We start from the raw sequence: 22,788 nt of genomic DNA on the forward strand, positions 1-22,788 counted from the left end.
GCAGAGTCACTGAGCCGTAGCACAGGCGAACGTACAGAGGAACCCATGCAGCAGATCAGCCTGCATGTTTGTTCTATTCCATTCCCCTTCCTTGTCCCCTTTATGGTTAGACTTAAAGAAAACAAAACTGCAAAGAACATAACGACTGTCTTTGGCTCCTGTGGATATGGAGTTGCCACCTTGGCAGGAGAAAGGACATGCTGCCATGGTCAACATCCCCATTCTGTTTGTTTTTGTTTCACTCATTCTCTGTCCTGTTCATTCCAGGATGAATGGGACCAAATCTGAATGGGCCACATTTGGGTCAGGTTTCATTTCGTTCTGCAAACAAATGCATGCCCCTATAAGCAGAAAGCTATTCCATTGATTGAATGTTACAATAAATGTTCAGCATCCTGCACACTTTTGCTCTTACTGCCTGTGCTTCTGTTTATTTGGAATCTCCAAGGTGCTAGGTGCTGTATCAAACAGAGAAATGTCACGGTCCCTCCCCTGTCCAAATACTATCCCTTTTTCCCCTACACTTGGTATGTCAGGTTCCTTAAGCGCTTGGAGACAGTGGGCTGACATTATGATTTCATATGTTATCTGAGGTCTTCAGGATCATGTGTCTTCTGGAGCATACTAATTCCAGCATCTTGTGGGGGTATGATAACAGCTGTGAAGAAGGACATTCTCACATCCTACAGGTCATAGCAAACGCCTCAGTAGGCTAGGAGACTGGCATATGGTGACAGTAACAGATGGAAATATCAACTTAGAGTCAAATCTGTCTCTAGCCCTGTTGTGCCAAAACGCATATCATTTTGAAATGAAGGCGGGGAATATAGAAAAGTACCAGTAGAGACTGAAGACCAGCTGTGCCGGCATACTGTACTTCATGCACTGGAGTCCAGCTGGAGTATATCAACCAAAGGAAAGCAAAAACGAAAATCTGAAAGGAGATTGGAAAAGGCCCACGGAAAACATGGAACCCATGGCAAAGGTGAAAAGGTAAGAAAGATGTGAAAAAGATGGTTTTTCACCACTATAATTTGGACAAGAAGTTAACTATCACAGGGAAAGAGTGCAAGCTTCATTTCACGTTGGTTAGAGAAACGTGTGAATCAAACGTTTTATGTGGATTCACAGTCTTTTGTTGTTGTTAATTAGAAGGAATTACTGCTTTTCAACAAAATGTTCTCAAAGTGGTTTAAGTAGCAGAGGTAAAGAGAAGGTGGTTCTTTGTCCCACAAGGATTCACAATCTAAAAAAAAACACACACAAGGGAGACACCAGCAATTGCCACTGGGAGTGATGCTCTGCTGGGATGAATAGAGACAGTTGCTACATATTATTATTATTATTATTATTATTATTATTATTATTATTATTATTATTATTATTAAATACCCAGTTATTGTTACATATAAGGAGGAGACACCACTTGAAAGGTTCCTCATTGCCTGGTTAGCAAGGGTTCCTGTTGTTGCTGCTGCGACTGTGACAGGACACTACTCATCAGGTTTACATTCTAAATCAGCTTAATACTAACTACTGGTACATATTATCATCATAGTATCATGAGAAGGATCATCATCACTGCCATTTTATAGACAACAAACTGAGCTTAAAGAGATCTTGAGTTCCCAAATGACACACAGTGCCTGAGGAGGGTTTTAAGTGTTGATGGCCATGATTTTATGTCTTGATGCACACGGTGGTCGTTCCTTGTTTGGTGATTTGTACATGTAGTAAATACTCATTCCAAGGCCAATTCACATTCTTCCCCTCTGTCCTGCAATGAATGTCAGTTTATATTTTGACAGTGCAACCCTCTACGTGCTTACTTGGAAGTAGGTTCCATTGTGTTCAATGGTGCTTACTCCCAGATAAGCGCATGCAGGATTGTAGCCTCAGTTGAGTTTCTAGTCCATAAAGTAACTTAATTACAAGAGAAGCTCAAAACATGTGACCAAAGCCTGGTGAAAGGGCAGGAGCCAGGCAGAGGCCATGGAAAGTTTCCAGCAAGTAGCAGTAAAGTTTTCTGTGTGTCCTGAATATCTCCTTGCCCTTCTCCATGAATAGCAGAACACAGACTGCTGCTTCAGAGGCTTTCCAGGAGTCCGAGTTTCAGGTTTCAATGTTGTGAATACCTTTCCCTCTCCAAGACTAGTTGACATGAACTCTAAGGCCAGATGAAACGTGGCACATGAGAGAGAGAGAGAGAGAGAGAGAGAGAGAGAGAGAGAGAGAGACTATAACTATAAAGCAGTTATTTTTTCTAATTTTTTTCTTCCACTTTTTGCTATTGGAATAAATTCCTTTTACTTCTGAAAATCTCAAGTGGTGCTCTTGAAATAATTGTGTGCTCATGTGTGTGCACACCTTGATGTCACATTTATCTCAGACACCTATGAGTTGTGGGTCATATTAACCAGCAGGAAGAATCTGGTGAAAAACTGGCCCAGCAGGACAGAAATTTGAAAGTCAAACTTGATTTTCTCGGTTCAGCAATGAATCCACACTGCAGCTTGAATGTCATTCCCTGGGTACATAAAAAAAAAAATGACGTTAGCAATATTATCTTGGCTCAGCTTCTACAGCAACCATTTTGGAAGGAAAAAACTGAATAAACAGAATATCTTGATGGGGTGATCCTTTTAGTAGCAGCATAACTGGAGAAGATAAGGGGGTGCCACCCCTGAATCTCAGAGAACACAGAGCATTATTTGTGGCCCTTGTCCTTCCCAAGCTCATGAGTATAAACCAGGTCATGGATGAATTCACCATTTTATGGTAATGGTTGTTGGATTGTGGGTTGACAATGCAGATATGCAATATTTGCCCAATGGGAAATGGCACAGTATGGAAACTCTTCCAACTCCACCTACACATTGTCATCCACATGTAATATTACATTGGCATGGCATTATGTCCCTTGGAACTTACCTTGTTACATCTCGGCTGGTTATCGTGTCTTCAGGGGCATTAGTATGACAGCCCATGTTACCTGATTAGTCAGACCACACCAGACCACACCATACGTTCCTCTGATTCATGTCTGCAATACAAGTACCACCAGTTGATGGAGAGGGAAGGAGTGGAGAGTCTCACTAGCAATAGACTTCATAGGTGTGTAGTGTGGACATTGAAAGGCATGCATGATGTGAGCTGTGAAAATTCTCTTCTCAGAACTTAATCAATGAGGTGTACCTCAAATATCTGAACCTCTTGAGACTACTGACATTCATGTTGTGAATCAGTGGATGGGTGGGATTAAGATATCCTGAATAAATAAAAATAAAATGATCAAATGTAGGATTACAAGCAGTTAACCACCTTTAAAATCCTCCTTCAGACAGTGGTTAGGAAAAGATAGTAGAGCTGGCTATAAACAGTGTTTTATCCTCACCATCGACACAGGGTCTTCAGAACGAATCCAAGCAAAATTACAGATGGCTGCCTAAAGGTTGGTGTGTTCTCCAATGGATTTTGTCCCATGAATTGTTCCAAGATGCCTTTGGTGAGAACCATAGATGAAGATAATGAATATGCTTCCAGGTATGTTTGACAGCACCACAATCTGGTTGACACTGGATCCCAGTGGTGGGATAATTGAACTGACAATAGGGGGATAAGCAGGTTGTTTCCATTGCTGCAGAATCTTTATATCTTCTTTGCAGCAGGAGAGCAAAAGATGCAAGTTTTGAGAAGAAGGTATCGATGACCCCTTCAATCAATTCAGGTGCATTTGATATTTTTAAAAATTACATTAATTACTTTTAATCTTGTTGTTCCTTTGCAAAATGGCTACAAGCATGATGATGCTACAGGCCAGTTAATATGGCTGCAACTATGCTGGAGTTTCCTCAGCGGCCAAGAAAAAAGCATAGCAATAGGAATACAGTGAGGCAACACAGCAAATGCCAGCCAGTCTTGCATCATTTCTACTCACCAAGTGACAAGATGCCTCCACATTAATTGTGCATGGAAGGCACCACTCAACATGTGGCAATGCCTGCCATTACTCATACACAGCAGACACCAATCAACATGTGCTGAAGGCAGGGATACCAGTAAGATCATCATGGGAACCATCCCACTCCTTCTTCTACACACGGTGCATGAGATTGTTGGCAGGAAGACCCTAGATTGCTTCCCCTGGCATAGGCCTTCAAAGCTCAGTGTTCATAACAGGGATTCTTAACCAGTGGTATCCATACCTCTTGGGGGTATGGGAACCAAATGATGGGGGTATGGAACTCGATCTCTGAACAATTTAAAAGAAAAATTGTTGTTAGATTTGATTATCAGCTATCACCAATATCAATACAGGTTGAGGTGGTTCTGTTCCTGCTTATCCATATGTAAAACTAAGCTATTGGCATTGTTTTAAGTCATACTGGTACCTAACAGGACTGGTAGTGATGATGATGATTTCGACAGTCTGGTGAAGGGGATATGGGGACATATTGGGCAATCCATTGGGAGTCTGTAATTGTAAAAAAGTTTTATCTGAAAATCACCCCTGGTTTAGAAGGAAAGCAAAGCCCTTTTCAGATATTGACTCTCTGTGGAGAATGAATTCCTAAGAGCCCCCCAGTGCCATACCATTTAGCCCCTCGCCCCATCCTCTGCACATTCAGCATTTGTCTCTGCAGGGAGGGTGGGGGGCTAGCTTGTCTATATCGGCTGCAGCATGAACCCAGCAAGGACTCAGCAGGCACAGCAAGCTGGTAGCTTGCCCTATCAGTCTGAGCCCAACATTCACGCTGTGGTATAGTGGCATTCAGTGCTTTTTTTGTAAAAGAAAAGGTGCAGGACCTCACAACTTGTTAATCTTTTATTTATTTATTTATTTATTTATTTATTTATTTATTTATTTATTTATTTTTAAACCATTTTTTATTGGAGAAATAATATATTTTTTGTGCTTCCCCCTAAAGATGAACTTACTTCTGAGTAGACATGCATAGGATTGGGCTGTCAATCTCCACATCCCCTTCCCCCTAGCTACTTTTTCTACACATGGGGAAAAATACTGTACAGGTGCACTTGTAGCGTGTAGCATGTAGTGTGGCACTACTTTGAGGAGAGGAAGCAGTGAATGGATTCCGAAAAATGGCTTACATGATTTCCATGTAGTAAAATTACTCTAAGCAACTGTGGAAGTAAGAAGAAAAAAGGAATTCTTACACGAGAGGGGTCCTTAGGTGCACATAGAAACAGCTACGTTTGCAAACAAGCAATTATATATGGTTTAATTCAGGTATCAGAATACTCTGTGTCTTTGGGAAGGCGCTTGGCATGCAATTGTATGTTCTCTGCTGCCCTGAGCAGCTGCTGTGCATTGCTGGAGAGGAGCTGCAAACGCTGGCTGGCGGAGGGCATGCTTGTGGGGGAAGGACAAGGAAGATGTCTGGCAAGGCTGGACAGCACGTTGTACACACATAGAATCCCTTTTCACCTGCCCTTAGCATGTGAAAATGGATGCAGATATATATCTCTGCCAGGATTAAGAGCCCAATCCTAGGTATGTCTACTCTGAAGTAAGTCTCGTTCTAGTCAATGGAGCTTACTCCCAGGAAAGTGCCTAGGATTGCAGCCTAAGAGCCCAATCCTATACATGTCTACTCAGAAGTCCACTTTAGTGAATGGGGCTTACTGTGGGTAGGATGTGAGCCTTAAAGTCCAATCCTGTGCCTGTCTACTCTGCCTCTGTTTTGCTCCCCCCCTTCTGGAATGCCTCCGAAGGGGAGGGGCCCCTGCAAAAAAGTGCCGGAACTCCGTCCCCCCGCGTTCCATTAGAAAAAAAGCCCTGGTGGCATTTATCTCCAACTATTAAGAAATACGGATACGGTTTTATTTTCCAAAGAGCTCTGTTTGACCCAGCCCATGAGAAGCCTTACAGTGGAAGAATATGCAAAGGTCTTTAAGTCGTTCTTAGATCATTCAACTGAACACCAGTGCATGGAGCAATTCAATAAGAAAGAGCTGCCGAGTATCATAGCCGGGTAAGGAAGAATTTCAGAATGTTTTTTTAAAAAATTTGCATTTTTGAGGTATGTCGAATGTCTGTGGCTTCCTATTTTCAAATCTTCAGTCCCTCTAAATGATTTAAATACAATACCGTTGACCAATAATATTTCTGCCATTCTTTTCAGTTTATTGTAGGAGGACCATTATAATTAATGGACCCTATTTCTGAGTAAACATGCATAAGATTGCATTGCACATTGGGTTTTCATCCCACTGTCTTTAGAAGGTGCTAATAACACCCATGGCAATAACCCTCACAGTCCAATCTACAGATGTTCACTCATAAACGTCCCGCCATACTCATTGGGCTTACTTCCAGATTAGCATGGAGGATAGTAGATATATCCCTTTCATGACACTTTGTGGCTTCCCTACAGAAAAACTAATCCAGCCAAATTATAATTGTGGTCCATTGATTTTTATGAAGAGAGTTAACCATATGCTTAAATTTATCATATCCATGCATCATTGAGATTTAAATGTGCCAGGATTATGCATTGATAGTGAGAGATGTTCAGCTTGGAAGGCCACAGGTTGGAGCATTCTTTGCTCTGTCACTGGTTATGGCCATATGGAATTCCCCTGCTGGTGCAAAATATACTTGCCAGCTGGGCTTATCCAAGGCACCTTTACATCTGGATGTATGTCTCTCTTATTTTAAGGCAACACACCTTGATTCAGAATGTTTCAGCCCTAAAGATCACATTTATTTCTTAAGACAGTGTGTTCCTGTTCAGGGCAGGAATCCTTTGGTGAGGACATGTAATACAATAGATCTAATGAGCAGAAATAAAAGATGCACTTTCTAGAAATATCTTTGGAAGAAGAAAAAACCTCATGAAAGTATAACACTTCCCTGCCAAGCTATGCTTGGAAATATATCTTATCCTTTGTGATGAAGAATGTTCATGTTGTAGATAGGTAAGGCTCTGAGAAATTGGTAATTCCATTTTGGTGGAACACAAATAGCACTGTTCTGCTCAAAACTCCAGGTTTGTTGGACAGCACAGTAATGAGAAAAGCGTACAATTTAACAAAAAGAATGAGAAGGAAAATCAATGTTTTAACATTGTATTGCAAATATTTATCATTTCAGACTTGGCAATGGAAAATCTACTATCAATGTGCTAGGTGTGGGAAGTGGCCCAGGTAAGAAATACAAATCTTAAAGCAAGATTATGAGGTATTTCGTTTGTGCAACTGTGAATATGTTATGTGCAATTTGAGATTCAGTGTTTTGAAAAGGGCTGCTTTTACTCTAGCCCAGTGGTTCTCAAACCTTTTAGCACCAGGACGTACTTTTCAGAATGACAATCTGCATCCTGCAGTTGGGGGGGGGGCACTCATGAAAAGTAACATTCCTATCCTTACCTTGGAGCTGCATTGCCCTTACCTCGGTTCTGGAAAGCTGGTAAAGGTTGTGCCCTAAGTAAATTAAGAGTTTACAATAAGTTTATTTAAAATAAAGAAGAACCCTCCTATCCTCTCAAGAAGTTGCTGATCTCTGTTTATAAAAAAAAAAAAAAAATTCCCCAAACATCCCAAAGGCTGCAATCCTATCCATATGTACCCAGAAGTAAGTCCCTTTTACTATCATTTTTCAAAGCATAAACATAGTAGTCTGTTAAAAGTACAGATCTGTAACATTTCCCCAGATGCAGTCACATACCATGGCAGCATCAAGTCTGATATATTAAAAATAAAATACGCATTGAAATGAATAAGCCAGTGGGAAGCAGAAAGCTGATAATTTTTTCTTGTTCAGTTGAGATATTTGCCATTGCTGACCCACAGTTTGACAGCAAGTAGGTTGGCTAACAGATTTTCAGTCATGTGAGCAAACCTGCAAATTGTCCCAGTGATGAAAACAGTAATAAAATAAAAAAAAAATAGTGATGGGTAAAAATCTGTCCCCTCCCTCTCCTTATGCCAGCTACATTGCTAGTATGGGTTCAAGGAGACCCATTGCAACCAGGCAGCTTACCAAGAGGTAAGCAAAAAAGTTTTTTACATAACTCATGTTGGCATTCTGGTTGTGCCCTCCCCAACTGCCATAACATGCGGCTTGATATAGCTGCATGCTACGTAATGGCAGGGGATAGGATTGGGCTGTCAACTTCATCCACCGGTAGACAAAACAATGTGATTTCCATACTATTAGAACATTACATAGTTTAAGTATGGATGAATTGGAGGAATTCTTAAGGTGGAAAGGGAAGGAAATCACAGTTAATAATGCAGCTAAACAATTAATAGTACCATACCTAATCCTGAGAGAGCCATATGGTTTAGACAGGGTCTAAGGGCACAATCCTAACCAGGTCTACTCCGAAGTAAGTCCTATTTTGTTCAATGGGGCTTACTCTCAGGAAAGTGTGGTTAGGATTGCAGCCTAACAGCCCAATCCTATCCAATTTTCCAGTGGTGGTGCTGCTGTGCCTATGGGTTTGCACTGCTTCCTGTGTTGGGGGTGCAGTCACAGATGCCTCCTTAAGGTTTGGGAACATTTGTTCCCTTACCCAGAGCTGCATTGCGGTTGCACTGGTATTGGAAAGTTGGATAGGATTGGGCTGCCAGTTTGTTATTTGTGAGGGGTAAATTGTGTACAGTATTTGCATAGTCATTACATTTTGGTTCTGCATTTGTCATATAGGTGAACAAGATTTGAAAATGATCAGGATCATCCAGGCCAAGCATCCAGGCATCCTTATTAAAAATGAAGTCATAGAACCCAACCCACAACATATTCTGGCATACAAAAGTAAGCATCAGTGGCATCACTAGGGGGGTGCGGGCCACACTGGGTGATGTGTCGGGGGGTGATGTGCCCTGGGGGAGTAATGCACTAAAACCGCAGCATTAGGAGCTACTGCATCATGCCATAGACCGTTGGATGTGGAATGGCCAGCGGGGTGCAATACAAAAAACCAGAGTGAAATCGCCCCTTTTGTTCAAAAGTTATGGCAAAAAACTGGAAGGAAAAAATGCATGGAGCCCTATGGAAAGTGAAAGTGAGCTGTATCACACGTTTACTCGTGAATAGGCATACTTGCCATAGTCCATCGGAAAGGGCAGGCTGAGAGGAATCCAATGACACTAGAATGGTTCCGATCCAATGAATGCAGCCCCCCAAAAAACCCAAGGAGTTTCCTCCCTCCCAGCTGCCTATGGAGCCCTATGGAAAGCAAACTTAGCCACATGGTTGCATTTACTCATGAGTAGGCAGACGCGCCTTGGCTGGTGATCAGGCCAGGCAAAGGGGAATGTGAGGACACCAGAACAGTACTGATCTGATGGAGCTGGAGTGCAACAAATGCTCCAGAAGGCAGCCCCCTCCCAAAAAAGGACAGAAAAGTGGCTTGAACTGGTAAGGGGGATGTTTTCTATTTTGCACTTGTAAAGCCAGGAAGGTCTTTATCTTGATATGCCTGAAATAGAAGAACTTTAAACTGGGCACTGGGGAGGGCTGGAAATCTCACTGATTCTTTTTGGGGGGTTGTTATTGCAGGCAGACTACAGAGTAAGCTCCATTGACCACTGTGGAACTTACTTCTGAGTAGACACGCATAGGATTGGGCTCACGGGCTGCAATTTTACCCACACTTTCCTGACAGTAAGCCCCATTGACCACTATGGGACTTACTTCAGAGTAGACATGCATAGGATTGGGCTCACAGGCTGCAATCTTACCCACACTTTCCTCAGAGTAAGCCTCATTGACCACAATAGGACTTACTTCAGAGTAGATACACTTGGTGGAACAGGACTGGCTCCCCCTTATTTAAATATTTCTTTTAATTTAATTATTTATAATTATTTATTTTAATTTGCTTGATTATGTCACTTCTGGCCATGACATCACTTCTAATGGGTCCTGGACAGATTGTCATTCTTAAAAGTGGGTTCCAGTGCTAAAAGTTTGAGAACTGCTGCAATAAGGTGTTAGTAAGTTGACACGGGGTGTGTGTGTGTGAGACTCTACAAGTTTTCAAAATCACTAAAATCAGAATTTGGAGGAATGATCATGTTATATATCCAAATGATCATGTTATATATCAATCAATGCGTAATTTCATGCAGAATGCAATGAAACAAACCACATTGAAATATATGTGTTCTAAGAAAAGGTACAGCCAAAAAACCAGTGGGGGCAGGGCGATGGTACATGACCACACCCACCACCCGGGGCATTGCCCTGCCCACTGCATGGGGTGACGTGCAGGCCTCCCGCACTGGGTGACGCAAATCCTAGTGACGCCACTGGTAAGCATTGCATTGCTTCCACATCCAAATATCTGTGCACATATCCAACTGTTCAGAGCACAATATCATAGTCTTTCGAGACTGAAAGTTGCCAACTAACTATCCAACTGTGTAAAGGGTTCATTTTGTTTTGCTTTCCTAAACAGATGCGGTTAGAAATTCCTCTGATCTGAAGAATGTTTCATTCACCTGGCACCAGTTGACATCCATGGAATATGAAAAGCTGATGAAAGAGCAAAACCTGCAAAAGAAATATGACTTCATACACCTGATCCAGGTGAGTTCAATATTGGTCAGAGGACACTCTTTGTTTTAGAAATATATGTGGCACAATCCCATAGCATGTCCTGTAATTACTTTACATGTATTTGAATTACATGTAATTCTAAAAGTGCTGCCTTGCAATTTTGTTATGAGACGACAATCTCAGGTTACTTCACAGCCTTTCAATGTCTTTATGATGAGAAATCTCTTGTGATCACCTCTCCCAGTACTCAGATCTTGGTCAAGACATATCAACATGGGAAGAATTCGTATTTTTTGCTTTAATGTATTAGAGCAGTGGTGTCCAAACTTTTCGGCAGGAGGGCCACATCATCCCTCTGACACTATGTAAGGGGGCCAGGGAAAAAAAAGAATTAATTTATATTTCAAATTTGAATAAATTTACATAAATGAATATATTAGAGATGTAACTTATATGAATGAATGAAGGGCTTGCAATAGCTCAAGGCCTATAAAAGGCATTGTGCAAAGCAAGGCAAGCCTTTCCTTTGCTGCTGCTGAGAGCAGTTGCGTTGGGCTAGTGTGGGCTCCAGCAAGTCTCCAGAGGGTCAGAGGCTCATTGGAGACTGCAGCCTCCTTGAGGGCCAGATTGGGAGTCCTTGAGGGCTGCAAGTAGCCCTAGGGCTGGGGTTTGGGCACCCCTGTATTAGAGCAAACTGAAAATGTCCCAATTATGGTCTGAGAAAAGTTGTATTGCTCAGAGCTCAGCCATCCTTTCCTGTTGTGGAATTAACCAGCCATGTTGATCCCAGAAATTTCTTTTGATTTCTCCCAGTTTCAGTGCATATTAGCAAGGGGACAGTGAGGTCTGTGATCATGTGCCCTGTATGATAAGTAGAACATTCTGAGGCAAGTGACCCCTCTCTTCCCACTGAGCACATGAAAGAAACATAATCACTTTGCATTGGTGAAGGGAGGAGTGCTGGATCAGAGCAAAGTCTTTTTAAATGCCTGGAGGGAGACTGATTGATGGATTGTCTGCCCAATGACTCTGTCTTACATCACAAAGGTCAGCAAGGCTGATTTTTAATTGCCTGACAAAGAACTTTGTTTTTTAAATTGATTTGCTTTAGTGCGATTTTTGCCATCCTTGTGAGTTCTGGGAACTGAACCTTTGGAAATAACTAGACTCAACCTGTATTTTGTCTTTTAGACTCAACCTGTATTTTGTCTTTTAGATGCTGTATCATGTGGAAGATATTACAAGCACTATCAAGTTTTTCCACAGCTACCTGGATTGTTATGCTAAACTTCTGATTATAATTTTATCAGGTAGGAGACCCTTTTAAAGTACTGATTCTCTTACTTTACAGATATTCTTCTGTAATAGTTAAGTGCAGTGGTTCTCAAACTCTCTGGCTCAAGTCTGGGACTTGACCCAGTCTCTCAAGTCTGGGAGAGTTTGAGAGCCACTAAGTTCTTGTGTGGGTGGGAGGGGGGAGGCAGCAAGGGCAGGGGAAGGGGCTAAAGAGGAAGTGGAGTGCGATCTCTCCACATCTACTTTCACTGCTGCGGGGAGCCCTGCTGCAGGTTGCGCTGGGCTCCCCGTACCCCCGGGAGGTTGCAGGGGCTTGGGTATGTGTACTCAAGCCCCCCTGAGCAGCGCGATCCTTAAGGGGGCAGGGGGCAGGGCCTGCAGGCTGGGGCGTCGCAACGCCCCAGTTTGAAAAGCCCTGGTTAAGTGGGATAGAGAGTCTACTGCTTAAAAAGAATGTCTGCTATCCTGTTTTAAAGCAATATCCTAATGTCAAAAGAGAATATATGATGGAGATCTAAGACTTGACCTAGGTTTGGTATAGAAACTTAGGAAATAAATGGAAGATGTTCTGTTGTGGGCAGAAGCGTAGTTGGGGGAGAGCAGATGAGAGGGAGAGAAATGCTTTGGGGCTTCTACAACAGAAGCAGTGATATCATCAGGAGGATCACTCAGATGCTGTCTTAGAAACCTTTTTTCAAAGGACTTGAACTGAGAAGAAGCATCAGGCTCAGTAGGAAGTTAGTTGATAAATTTGCCTAGGGCATATGTTAATGTTTACTAGGCCATCATATTTCCCAAAAGGGCTGCCTGAGAGAGGTTATGTAGCTCATGTTACAGTGAGGCTAGAGGCAAAATTTATTGGGAGTAAATCCTATTGAACACAGCAGGAGATTGTTCTGAGTTAACATGAACCAGCTAGCACTCTAATATTTAATAATTGTCTAAGATTTTTTAAAAATCAAGTTCAGTTTATCAACATTCGTTTTAAAAATATTGCAAGCCTCTCCAAGAGTTTGAGATGAACTGAGCTAGATCGTTAAATGAAGGCTAATACATTACAAAGTAAGTTGCAGGAGACAAAAATGCTCTAATGAAGAAATTGAGAGTTGTGTTTCTCATTATTGTTTTAATGGGGCTTGGCTCTAGGTGGTCGGTGTCATGACAAGCTCCTACATTTTAAAATTTACCACTTTACCAATGATTGTGTGTTCCATTTGTGGAGTAATGTTGTAATGATTATCAAGACTAGGGGTGCATAGTGTGGGAGTTGTTTTGCCAGATTCCCAGTCCAAGCTCTGCCTGGAGAATTATGCCCACTTTGAGCTAATAGGCTCCCCTTCTTTCTCCAAGAATGACCCTAGTTCTGCCCTGCAGCACTGCTGGACCCCACCACCAGGGCAGCTTGCCGTTCCACCTGCAGAGGTCCTCCTTCCTTCCCTCTCCTGCCAGCAGCTCCTCCCACCACTACAATAGCACGTTGGTCCTCCACAGGACTTGGGCTTGGCCCCCAAACACCCATCTCAGTTTCTCCAGCAGTCTCCTGCAGCAGTCTCCAAAGTCCATTCACCAATCAGTCCAGCCACAGTTCCAATAGTCCTTTACTCCATTAATGGAGTCCTTCCTCAAGCTTTCTTCCTTCTGCTACCCACACCCAACTCTTCCTTCATCAGGTGCTTTTATGCCTGAGGGCCCTTTTGCCTTCAAGTGGCTGCAGCTGTGTAGCACACTCTGCTGAATGCCCAGGCCTTACCCTTAAAGGGCCTGCTGCTGACACCACATCCTACCTCCTCGCCAGATCTTCCGCAATTCCAATACAGGAGAACTTAACACTTTGCTATCATGGAACCCTAATTGGAGTCAGAACATCAGCCCATCCAGCTCTTGTCAGCTGAGGTTTCAGACAGGAATTTTTTCATCTGTTCTGGCTAGAGATACTAGAAATTGAACCCAGAACTTTCTGCATGCAAAGCAAGTGCTCTGCCTAAGTGAGCTATAGTTCCTTTTGTGCTAAAGACCTGACAAAAATCTACCTTACTGAAATTGTTCTTAGACCTACTGGAAGCATCCCTCCTGTGTTAATTGCAGCTCCTGGTTTTCCATAGTTTAAGTCACCTGAATTTAGCACAAGGATTTAGTACAATGAATAATTCCTTGTTTCACATTCTCAGGTGACAGTGGGTGGGCCTCTATATGGAAGAAATACGGAGACTGCCTACCACCAACTGACTGTGGCCATTATGTCACTGCTGATGACATCAAACCTGTCTTGGAGGGAATGGGAGTTCAATATCAGGTGTACGACTTCCCTTCTGTTTGGGATATCACGGAATGCTTCGTTGATGGAGACACCATCGGGGGTCAGACGCTGGACTTCCTGACTGGAACAAAAGACTTTATGAATACAGCACCCCTTGATCTTAAGCAGCGTCTTCGACACGCTTTGAGCCAGCCAGAGTGCAGCATCAAGAAGGATGGGCGGATTATTTTCAGAAATAATCTGAGCATGATTGTTGTAAATTCCTAAATAACAGTAGGAATGGCAGCTATTATTTTAGTTTGTGTTGGCATAAGTGCAGAGCAAGAAGATTCATGGAGAATCAGTTGTAAAATTGTGAAGGAACTAATTCAGGACCGCAGACAGGTGGGGGAGACCTACGGGCTGAGAATGAAGCCTCACAAGCATAGAAGGTAGAAAACAAATTTGTTAGCAGATCCTATGGGATTACCATGGTAGGTTATTAAGATTGATTTATATGGATACACACAGCCTCTGAGGCCTAGGAAAAGTGGCATGACCCATAGCTTGATAATTTTCATTGACGATATCTGTAGAGTCAGGAATCATAAATACATTCAGATGGTAATCATGTACAGCAGTGGTTCTCAAACTGGTGGGTCATGACCCACCAGTTCGTGTAAAGGTTCCCCCGCCCCTTAAAGGGAAAGGGAGAGGCAGGGAAGCGATCCCCAGGATCACATCCATATGGGGGGATGAAGGGGGTACTTTTCACTCACATTACTTAGGCAGGGTTGCAGCAGGCTGCAGACGGTGTGGGGAGCCCTGCGCAGCCCTCCCCGAAGCTTGGAACGTTCGGAGAAAGCAGGTGCAAAGCACTTCCGTTTTGCAGGAGGTGCTTTGCTGCTGCTGTTTCTGAACATTCCAAGCCTCAGGGAGCGCTGTGCAAGGCTCCCCACATCTCCTGCAGCCTGTTGCAGCCCTACCTTCATACCGTAAGTCAAAAGCACCCCCCTCATCCCCCCCCCCTTAGCAACGCAATCATGGGCTATTGTGTCACTGCCCTAGCCCCTCCCCCACAAAGACTTACTGAAGGAGTAAAGCTCCCTCAAAGTTTGAGAACCACTGATGAGAGAGAGTACAAAGAGACAGCAAACTTGAGATTATGTTTGCAAGTGTGGAGGAGTCACTTTCATGAGCCATATATAGTTGAAAAACTTGTTAATGTCTACATTATGTATATAGTTATCTTCACACTACATGATCTTTGGTTGCTTAGTTCAACAAAAATTTTGTCCAGTAGCACACTGCTCACTATAAGTTTGCCGTATTGCATCAAGGTGTGGGTTTTGGATAAAAGGAGGTCTTAGGATTGCCGAGTTCAAACCCTAAAGGCTCTTTAACACTCATGAACCCGCCACACATTTGGTCTGTGAACTGCTGGTCCCATTCCCTCCTTTTGCACACTGAGATGAATGTGAGAAAGTGGTTTCTATGCCTATCCAGTCGTACCCACATAGACCCTTCTATGCAATTAGGCACTCTTGATCTACATCCATACTGCTGCTGAATGCATGTAGCAAACCAATTCTTACTTTCACTTCAGTGCTCAAACATCAGGGGTGCGGCCAGGCAGCACAGTAAGATTGGGGTGGCAACCAGTAAAACCTCACTCTCCCCCCACGTGTAGAGCGAATACTTAAGACTGACAGGTTTCTTGTGATGGATGAAGCTGCATCAGGCAGAATTTCCCTTCTGTGCAGTCGTCTTCGGGTCTGGCCTGAGGAACCCTAACTACTCTACAGTGAACTCCATTTCCTCCTGTCAAAGGGGCAGTTCCAACTGTACCTATTGGGAGGTAGAATCTTCCTAGACATAGGAGCACTACCTTCCTGTAGGATCTTACAGATGTGTGTATATGGGCCCAAATGCAATATGACAAGCCTGGCACTCCACTTTTTGTATTTTCATATTGTAGCCTTCCTTTTTTAAATAAACCTTTTCACACCGAGAGTGGATGTTTCCTTCTGTCATCACAGCTGCAAAGTGCACTATTCTTAACAACAACAAAAAAAAATCAAATTACTGTAGAATTGAGAAACAGTCAGCCAACTCCTTTGCATACATCCAGACAATTGGCAGGTGTAAATGCATTATGCCCACTGAACAGGGCCTCTGAGAAGAATGTCATCAGGGGGACAGAGTTTCTTTGGGGTCCCTTTACAAAGCAGAATGGAGCAAGGAGGGGCAAAGTAGGGTGGAGGCAGCTGGAAAGGTCTTGGAGCCCAGGTCTACCCACCCATGTGGCACTGGCAGCTGGATGCGGTCATACGGAAAACCAAACATGCTCCTAAGTCTCTCTGAAATAGAGAAAATTGTTGCGGGAAATCAGCCCCATCGCATTGAGGCTCACACCAGAATGGAAAGTGTCCTGTGCGCACCAAAACCGGCTTCTGCAGCAGCTGCAGTCTTGCAGCTGTGTCCCTGAGCTCGTCTACACTCCTTCCTGGTAGGCAGGTCCACAAGCCCAAGAGCTACTGGAGTAGGCCATTTGCCCCCCAGATTTGACATTGCATTAAGGAGCATCATGTATGTATTCCCTGACCCAGCATATATGGCTTGCCAGTAGCTACAGCTGCACTCTCGTGGTAGTGTCTCCAGCATCCCATGCAAGCAACAAGTCTGAGTAGATAAGAAAAAGTAAGAACCCAGGAACTTTCTGGGCCCCCTCCTTTGGCTCCTGGGCCCCCCTTTGTACCTGGGCCCGGGTACAAATTACCCCCTTTACCCCCCCCCCCAGGCCTTGCCACTGAATAAGAACTTACAACTGAAAAAGGGCATTTACAATACCCAGATAAAATGCAAGCTGTTTTGAAACACTGCACTCCACTGATGTGACCTAAGCTGAATGTAGAGATTGTTCTGGTCACTATGCTGAGAACATGAAAGCCTCTTGGGTCTTCAAGGATGCAGACATAGATACAAATATTTCATTGCCCTGCAGTGATGTACCTGGCGGAATTGTCTTTTTTAAGCAGCACTGAAAGGCACAAGAATTCATTCATGGTCTGGAACTGGCAACACCTCTTAATTTAAAAAAAAACAAACTTGGAATTATTGGCTTTTTCTGTGCAGCAGTTATTAGACCTGCTGCTTATTCGTCCCCTATTTATACTGTAGAAGAATTAGGTTGCAATCCTACATACACTTTCCTGGGAGTAAGCACTATTGACTTAAATGGGACTTACTTCTAAGTAAACATGCTTTGGATTGTGCTGCTAATCAGCTGAAAGAAGCATGGGATTCATTGGATACACTCTTTGTAAGAGTGCCATGCTTTTTTCCTGATAGAAAATCAGCAGGTGCAGTTGCCCTAAACTGGCCCTTTTTTGTTTCTGCCTGTCAGACCGTTGTTAAGGGCACACAGGCTCTGTGCCTTTAAGAGGGAATAGGGTGGTAGAATTAAGACCACTGTAGATGAACAAAAATGTGGACATAAGCAGTGTTTGGAAGGAAGTGCTGGCTTGTGCCTGCAAGCCCTGCTCTTGATTGCCACATCCTGTTGGCAACCTTCAGTCTCGAAAGACTATGGTATCGGCTCTTGATTGCCACATATTGATCTGACTTCTGTAGAGAGTGTGCAGAAGACGTGGATGGCAGGAGCAGAGCCAGCAGATATGATACTTGCACACATCTTCACAGTCCTGTCTGCATCAGGTTTTGGTTTTTCAGAAAAGAGGTGTCAGTTGAGACTGTGTTTTCGTATCCACATGATGAGCTCTACAGAGATTATTTTGTCTAGTTTTGTAGATGGCTTATTCCAAATAATCTGGTTTATATCAAACATTTGCTCTCTATTTTTACACGTCAAAAATCCAAGGATGGAGTCAGGTTCCAGCATTAGCATAACAGAAGTTTCTGGGTGCAACTCTATAATGGAACCCAATTCGATGCATATCTACTCTGACGTAAGTCCCATTGGGTTCATTGAGACTTACACCCAAGAAAGTGTGTACAGGATTGCAGCCGTGATCATTTTACTTCAAGGGGAAACGAGCAGAGTGCAAGAGACAGGCTTTATAATTACTAGAAATTCAATTCAGGACTTTTACTGAGCAGGGGCAGAGGAGAGGAGAAAGAATTCAGGAAAGATGCATGGCAGAGAAGGGGTTAAATCCTGGAACTAGAATTAAAAAATAGACATTTGGGGCATTTGGTGGGCCACTGTGAGATACAGGAAGCTGGACTAGCTGGGCCTATGGCCTGATCCAGCGGGGCTGTTCTTATGTTCTTATATCCAGAATTGATTGTCTGCTCTCGGAAGAGTCAAAGCAATTAAAATGGAAGAGTTAGGAAAACATGAGAGGAAGCAGAAAAATGAATACTGTCCACACTTTGCATTAGTATGTTGATTCAATGATGAAAAACGTTGCACATTTGTCTCTGTACTTCATCACCACGTGCAGTGCCTTTGCTTGTTACATGTCCTGTGTTGTTCCTGGTGGAGTTGTCATACAGCTTGTTTTGTCCAGCAATAAATTAATATCACTATAAAATCTACACAGTGGAATTAGCGTGGCCACTAGAGGGCTACGTAATACAAGCCTTTCGATCTCAATTTCACAGCTGTGTTGAGTTTTACCTGAAACATGAAGCTGGTTGCAGAGGTTCACGTTTTGCTGGATCAAAGCACTTCAGCTGCTCAAAAGCAAAGTCAGACTTATTCTAAGTTGTTGCCAGACATAGTGCCAGACCTTCCATTTGTTTGACTACCATACTTTATGAATAAACTTCAGCCATTTCTGCCCAAAGTTGCATATATGCAATAGGGATCAAATGTGTACACCTGTGGGCTGGGCAGAAATGGGTTTAAAGAGGTAAATCTTCCTCCCCAGCCATGTCCTATTTTTGTGTGTGGGGGAGGGTGAGAACTATTTTATACATCTGCAAGTAAATTTAAAAAAAACAATAGCTTGAAAGAAAAACAGCTCGCATTTCATTTATTTTAGATTATGCATATATGCATATGCTTTAAAGGGGTTATTCCTGTGTGTGTGAAAGAAGGAAAAAGATCACATGGCAGGGCCTAGGAGAGAGGGGATAAAGGGGGTAATTTGCACCCGGGCCTAGGGTCAGAAAGGGGGCCCAGGAGCCAAAGGAAGGGGCCCAGAAATTTCCTGGGATCTTACACTCCAGGCCCAGGAACGCATACATTCCATAACAGTGTCACTTATGGGAGGAAACTAACCTGCTACAGTAGCTCTTTGCCTTGTGGATCCGCTTACCATGAAGGAGTGTAGAGGAGCTCAGTGACACTCAGGAGTGTAGAGGAGCTCAGTCTGTGGGACTACAGCTGTTGCAGAAGCAAGTTTTGGTGCACACAGGACACTTTCCATTTTAGTGTGAGCCTAAATACAATGATACTCATCTCCTGCAATGATTTTCTATATTTGAAGATTTTAGAGAGACTTAGGAGTGTGTTTGGTTTTCCATATTACTGTACCTAGCTGCCAACACTGGGCAGGTAGGTAGACCTGAGCTCTGCATTGGGAAGACTGGTAGACCTGGGCTCCAAAGACCATCCAGCTGTTGCTACTTCCCCCTGCCTATTTTGCCCCCATTCTGGCCACTCCCACTCTGTTTCACCCCTCCCCCTTTGCAAAGGGACCCAAAAGAAACTTTGTACTCCCTGATAAAATTCCTCTCAGAGGCTCTGCCACATGGATTCTGTAAGTCCTTGTATCAAATATAATGAACTTTCTTTATGTGTGTATGCAACTCTTGGCCAGGCAGAAATATTCCTGGACAAGTTTTTATGAGTGCAGGCTCAAATCATGAAACATATGCCACATGAAACCTACTGAAAAATGTTAACCTATACCAGCTGAAACCATACAGCATGAATGATCATTTCTTTTCCTTTGGCACTGAACTCAACTGACTAACAATTCCTACTGCAACTCCTAACAACTGAATTCTTCTGCTTTGCAAGATGCAGGATAGACTTGAAAAAGATATTTATAGCAGTAGTTATAGACAGATTTGTAGTCGTAGTTAAAATAAGTTACAGCCCAAGAGACCACTTCAAAGGAGATGTTGTGCACAAGTGGAATGTTTATGATTTTAGGAACAGGATACCAGCAAGAAAGAAGGTATCACATACTTCATTCTCTCTTTTGCTGAAAGAGAGTTACGGTGCTATTTATGTTTTATATTTTTTATATCTTACATTTGGTGAGCTGTAAAATTACACCATGCTTGCACCTTAAGTTTTTAGGTTTGGGGCTTATCACCATTTCAAAATGCGTGCACCTAAATACAGTCTGAACCTAATTGCCTGTATTTAAGTAAGATCTTCTATAACACAAAACCCCAAACATATTAATACTGAACTCCACCTGCAGACAGTGGTAACGGTCTTGATGCAATGCAGGAAGAGTTACCTGTGTGACAGCCCAATCCTACCCGCCCCATAGCATGCAGCTGCACCAACAGAGCTTGTGCTGCATGCTATGGGGGTGGGTATCTTAGGGCCCAGTCCTATCCTTGTCAGCCCATGGCATGTGGCTTCCCTGATAGAACACATACTGCTTTCTATGGGGCAGATGTCCAGCAGGGACATGCGGTGTGGGGGTGGCAGGTGAGGCAGAACTGCCCCATCATAGTCCATAGAAAAGCATGGCAGCTGCCCCACCCGATTGCACCCGAGGAGACTCTCCTCACAGCTGAGAAAGCAGGTGTTAGGAAAGTCCTCTCAGGTGTAAAGAGAGCCTCCTTGGGTGCAAATGGGTGGGGCAGCTGCCATGCTTTTCCAAGGACTACAATGGGATGGTTCTGCCTTAACACCCCCCCCCCTCCAAACACACACACACACACACACTGCATGTCCCTGATGCCCAGGAGACATAAGTAAAACTTTTTCTTATATCTCCTTAGGGTACTTGACCTCCAGTGTGTCTTCTCAGACTTATGCCAGCTATTTTGCTGATGTAAGTCCGAGGAAACTCAGGGATTGGTTAAGGCATGGGAAAAGGGATTAGATTCCAGCACACATCACAGCTACCAAGATCCTTCCACCCCCTACCCAGCTTGCTCCTGGTCCCAAACTACCCATGACTCTCCCCCAAATCAACTCCACCGCTGAACTACCTGCTCTGGTGGGGTGTCTCGGAGCTGCTGTCATGCACAAGAGAATTCCAGCCATTTGCAGTGGCAGCCCTGAAGCAAATGAAGGAGGCATGGATTTTATGGTGCCAGTCCAGGGCTCACAGTGGCGGATTGCGAGATCCACCACTGCAAGCCCTTCATAGGATTGTGTTGTTGGTTTTAAAGATGAAAGGCAACATATAAACATTTTAAATGAATTGAAATAAGTTTCCTCTTTGGAAGACAAACTCTGGATATGATTAGATGAATTAATTCACATACAAGAGAAATTGCTGTTTTCATTTGAGAGAAATAGCTTACTCTTAATGGACTCCATTTTGACTCTTTTTTGCTTTCTTTTTGTGTTGTCTGCATTAAGTGCCTGCTTTCTAAGGGTTACCCAAACTACCTCTTAATCTGCTTCAATGACTTTTCCATATGGCCTGTCAAACATTAAGCAATACAAAAATAATTTTGGGGGCTACCTCACTCACTGTAGCAAAAGTATTTATGGAACAATGTAAGGGAATTCGGGGCTAGCCACACTCCCTTACATAACAGCAATTCCAGGAGGAGGAGTTATCAAGTCATCCGTGCCACAGTTCAGTAGCTAAGGTCACTGGCTAATATAAGACAACAGCTGATCCTTCCTTGTCCAGATCCAGCCACTCTTCTCCCATTGTCTTTAGAGCAGTCCACAAATACTGTTTCAGCAAAAGCACTTGAAGGACACAGCTAGGTTGCAGAAATGCTTCACATCTGAATTTAATGTGCATAGATAATTTGGGATGGTTGGAGTAAGATCCATTGTGTTTAGGATTTACTCCTAGGAAAGTGCATGAACGATTGCAGCCTAAAGCCTCAAATTAAAGCATACTGCTTTTTTTAAAGCTACCCTACTATCAGAAGTAATTCCTATAAAATACAAGCCCATTTCTGCGCTACTAGATCCTATGTTCTGCGTGAAGAATATAAAAAGTTGCCTTAACTGAGTTAGAACATTGGTCCACCTGGCTCAATATTATCTACAGCAGTGTTTCTCAATGTTTGTCCCTCACTGTACATTTCTCATGGTCCACCTATTGAAAGTACCACTGGAAATAACTGGTGAAGATGTCATTGCCAGTTACTTCCAGATAGGGTAGCAAACACTGGTAAGAGGCTCAGAGTGGACAAGAGGGTTTTTTCAAGTACACAAAAAATGCACACTGGCGCTTTACCTGCCAAGCCAAACCTCCTACTGCTGCTTGCCCATATTGCATTGCTGGTCTCGCAGTTAGGCAGCAGGGGTCTGGAGGTCCTGTGAGGACCACCTACTTACCACCAGTGGTATGAGTTCCACTGGTTGAGAAAAGCAGATCTACAGTGACTGATGGCGCAATCCTAACCAACTTTCCAGCACTGGCATAGCTGTGCCAGTGGGGTATGTGCTGCATCCTGCAGTTGGGGGCCAGTTAAGGAGGCCTCCTCAAGGTATGGCAATGTTAGTTCCTTTACCTTGAAGTTGCATTACCCTTATGTCAGTCTGGGAAAATGGGTTAGGATTGTGCCCCGAAAGTCCAAACCTATCCACCTTTCC

General features: G+C 43.3%; 1 protein-coding gene across 1 annotated transcript; it reads left to right on the forward strand.

Moving 5' to 3' along the window:
- The first annotated feature begins 669 nt into the window (after positions 1–669).
- Positions 670–14,889, forward strand: LOC136659031 (carnosine N-methyltransferase 2-like). The gene is made up of 9 exons (XM_066636045.1): positions 670–993; positions 3,406–3,543; positions 3,669–3,727; positions 5,858–5,996; positions 7,118–7,170; positions 8,675–8,782; positions 10,431–10,561; positions 11,748–11,841; positions 13,996–14,889. The coding sequence occupies exons 1-9, from the start codon at positions 881–883 to the stop codon at positions 14,349–14,351; spliced, it is 1,191 nt and encodes a 396-aa protein (XP_066492142.1). The 5' UTR covers positions 670–880; the 3' UTR covers positions 14,352–14,889.
- The last annotated feature ends 7,899 nt before the right edge of the window (positions 14,890–22,788 follow it).

Source organism: Tiliqua scincoides, chromosome 1 (assembly GCF_035046505.1).
Source record: "Tiliqua scincoides isolate rTilSci1 chromosome 1, rTilSci1.hap2, whole genome shotgun sequence".
NCBI classification, from domain to species: Eukaryota; Metazoa; Chordata; class Lepidosauria; order Squamata; family Scincidae; genus Tiliqua; species Tiliqua scincoides.

Coding starts and splice junctions, on each gene's coding strand:
- LOC136659031 (XM_066636045.1), top strand. CDS start 881: ATGCACTGGAGTCCAGCTGGAGTATATCAACCAAAGGAAAGCAAAAAC. Junction 3,544..3,668: donor GATAATGAATATGCTTCCAG/GTATGTTTGACA, acceptor TCTTTGCAGCAG/GAGAGCAAAAGATGCAAGTT. Junction 3,728..5,857: donor GACCCCTTCAATCAATTCAG/GTGCATTTGATA, acceptor TATTTTCCAAAG/AGCTCTGTTTGACCCAGCCC.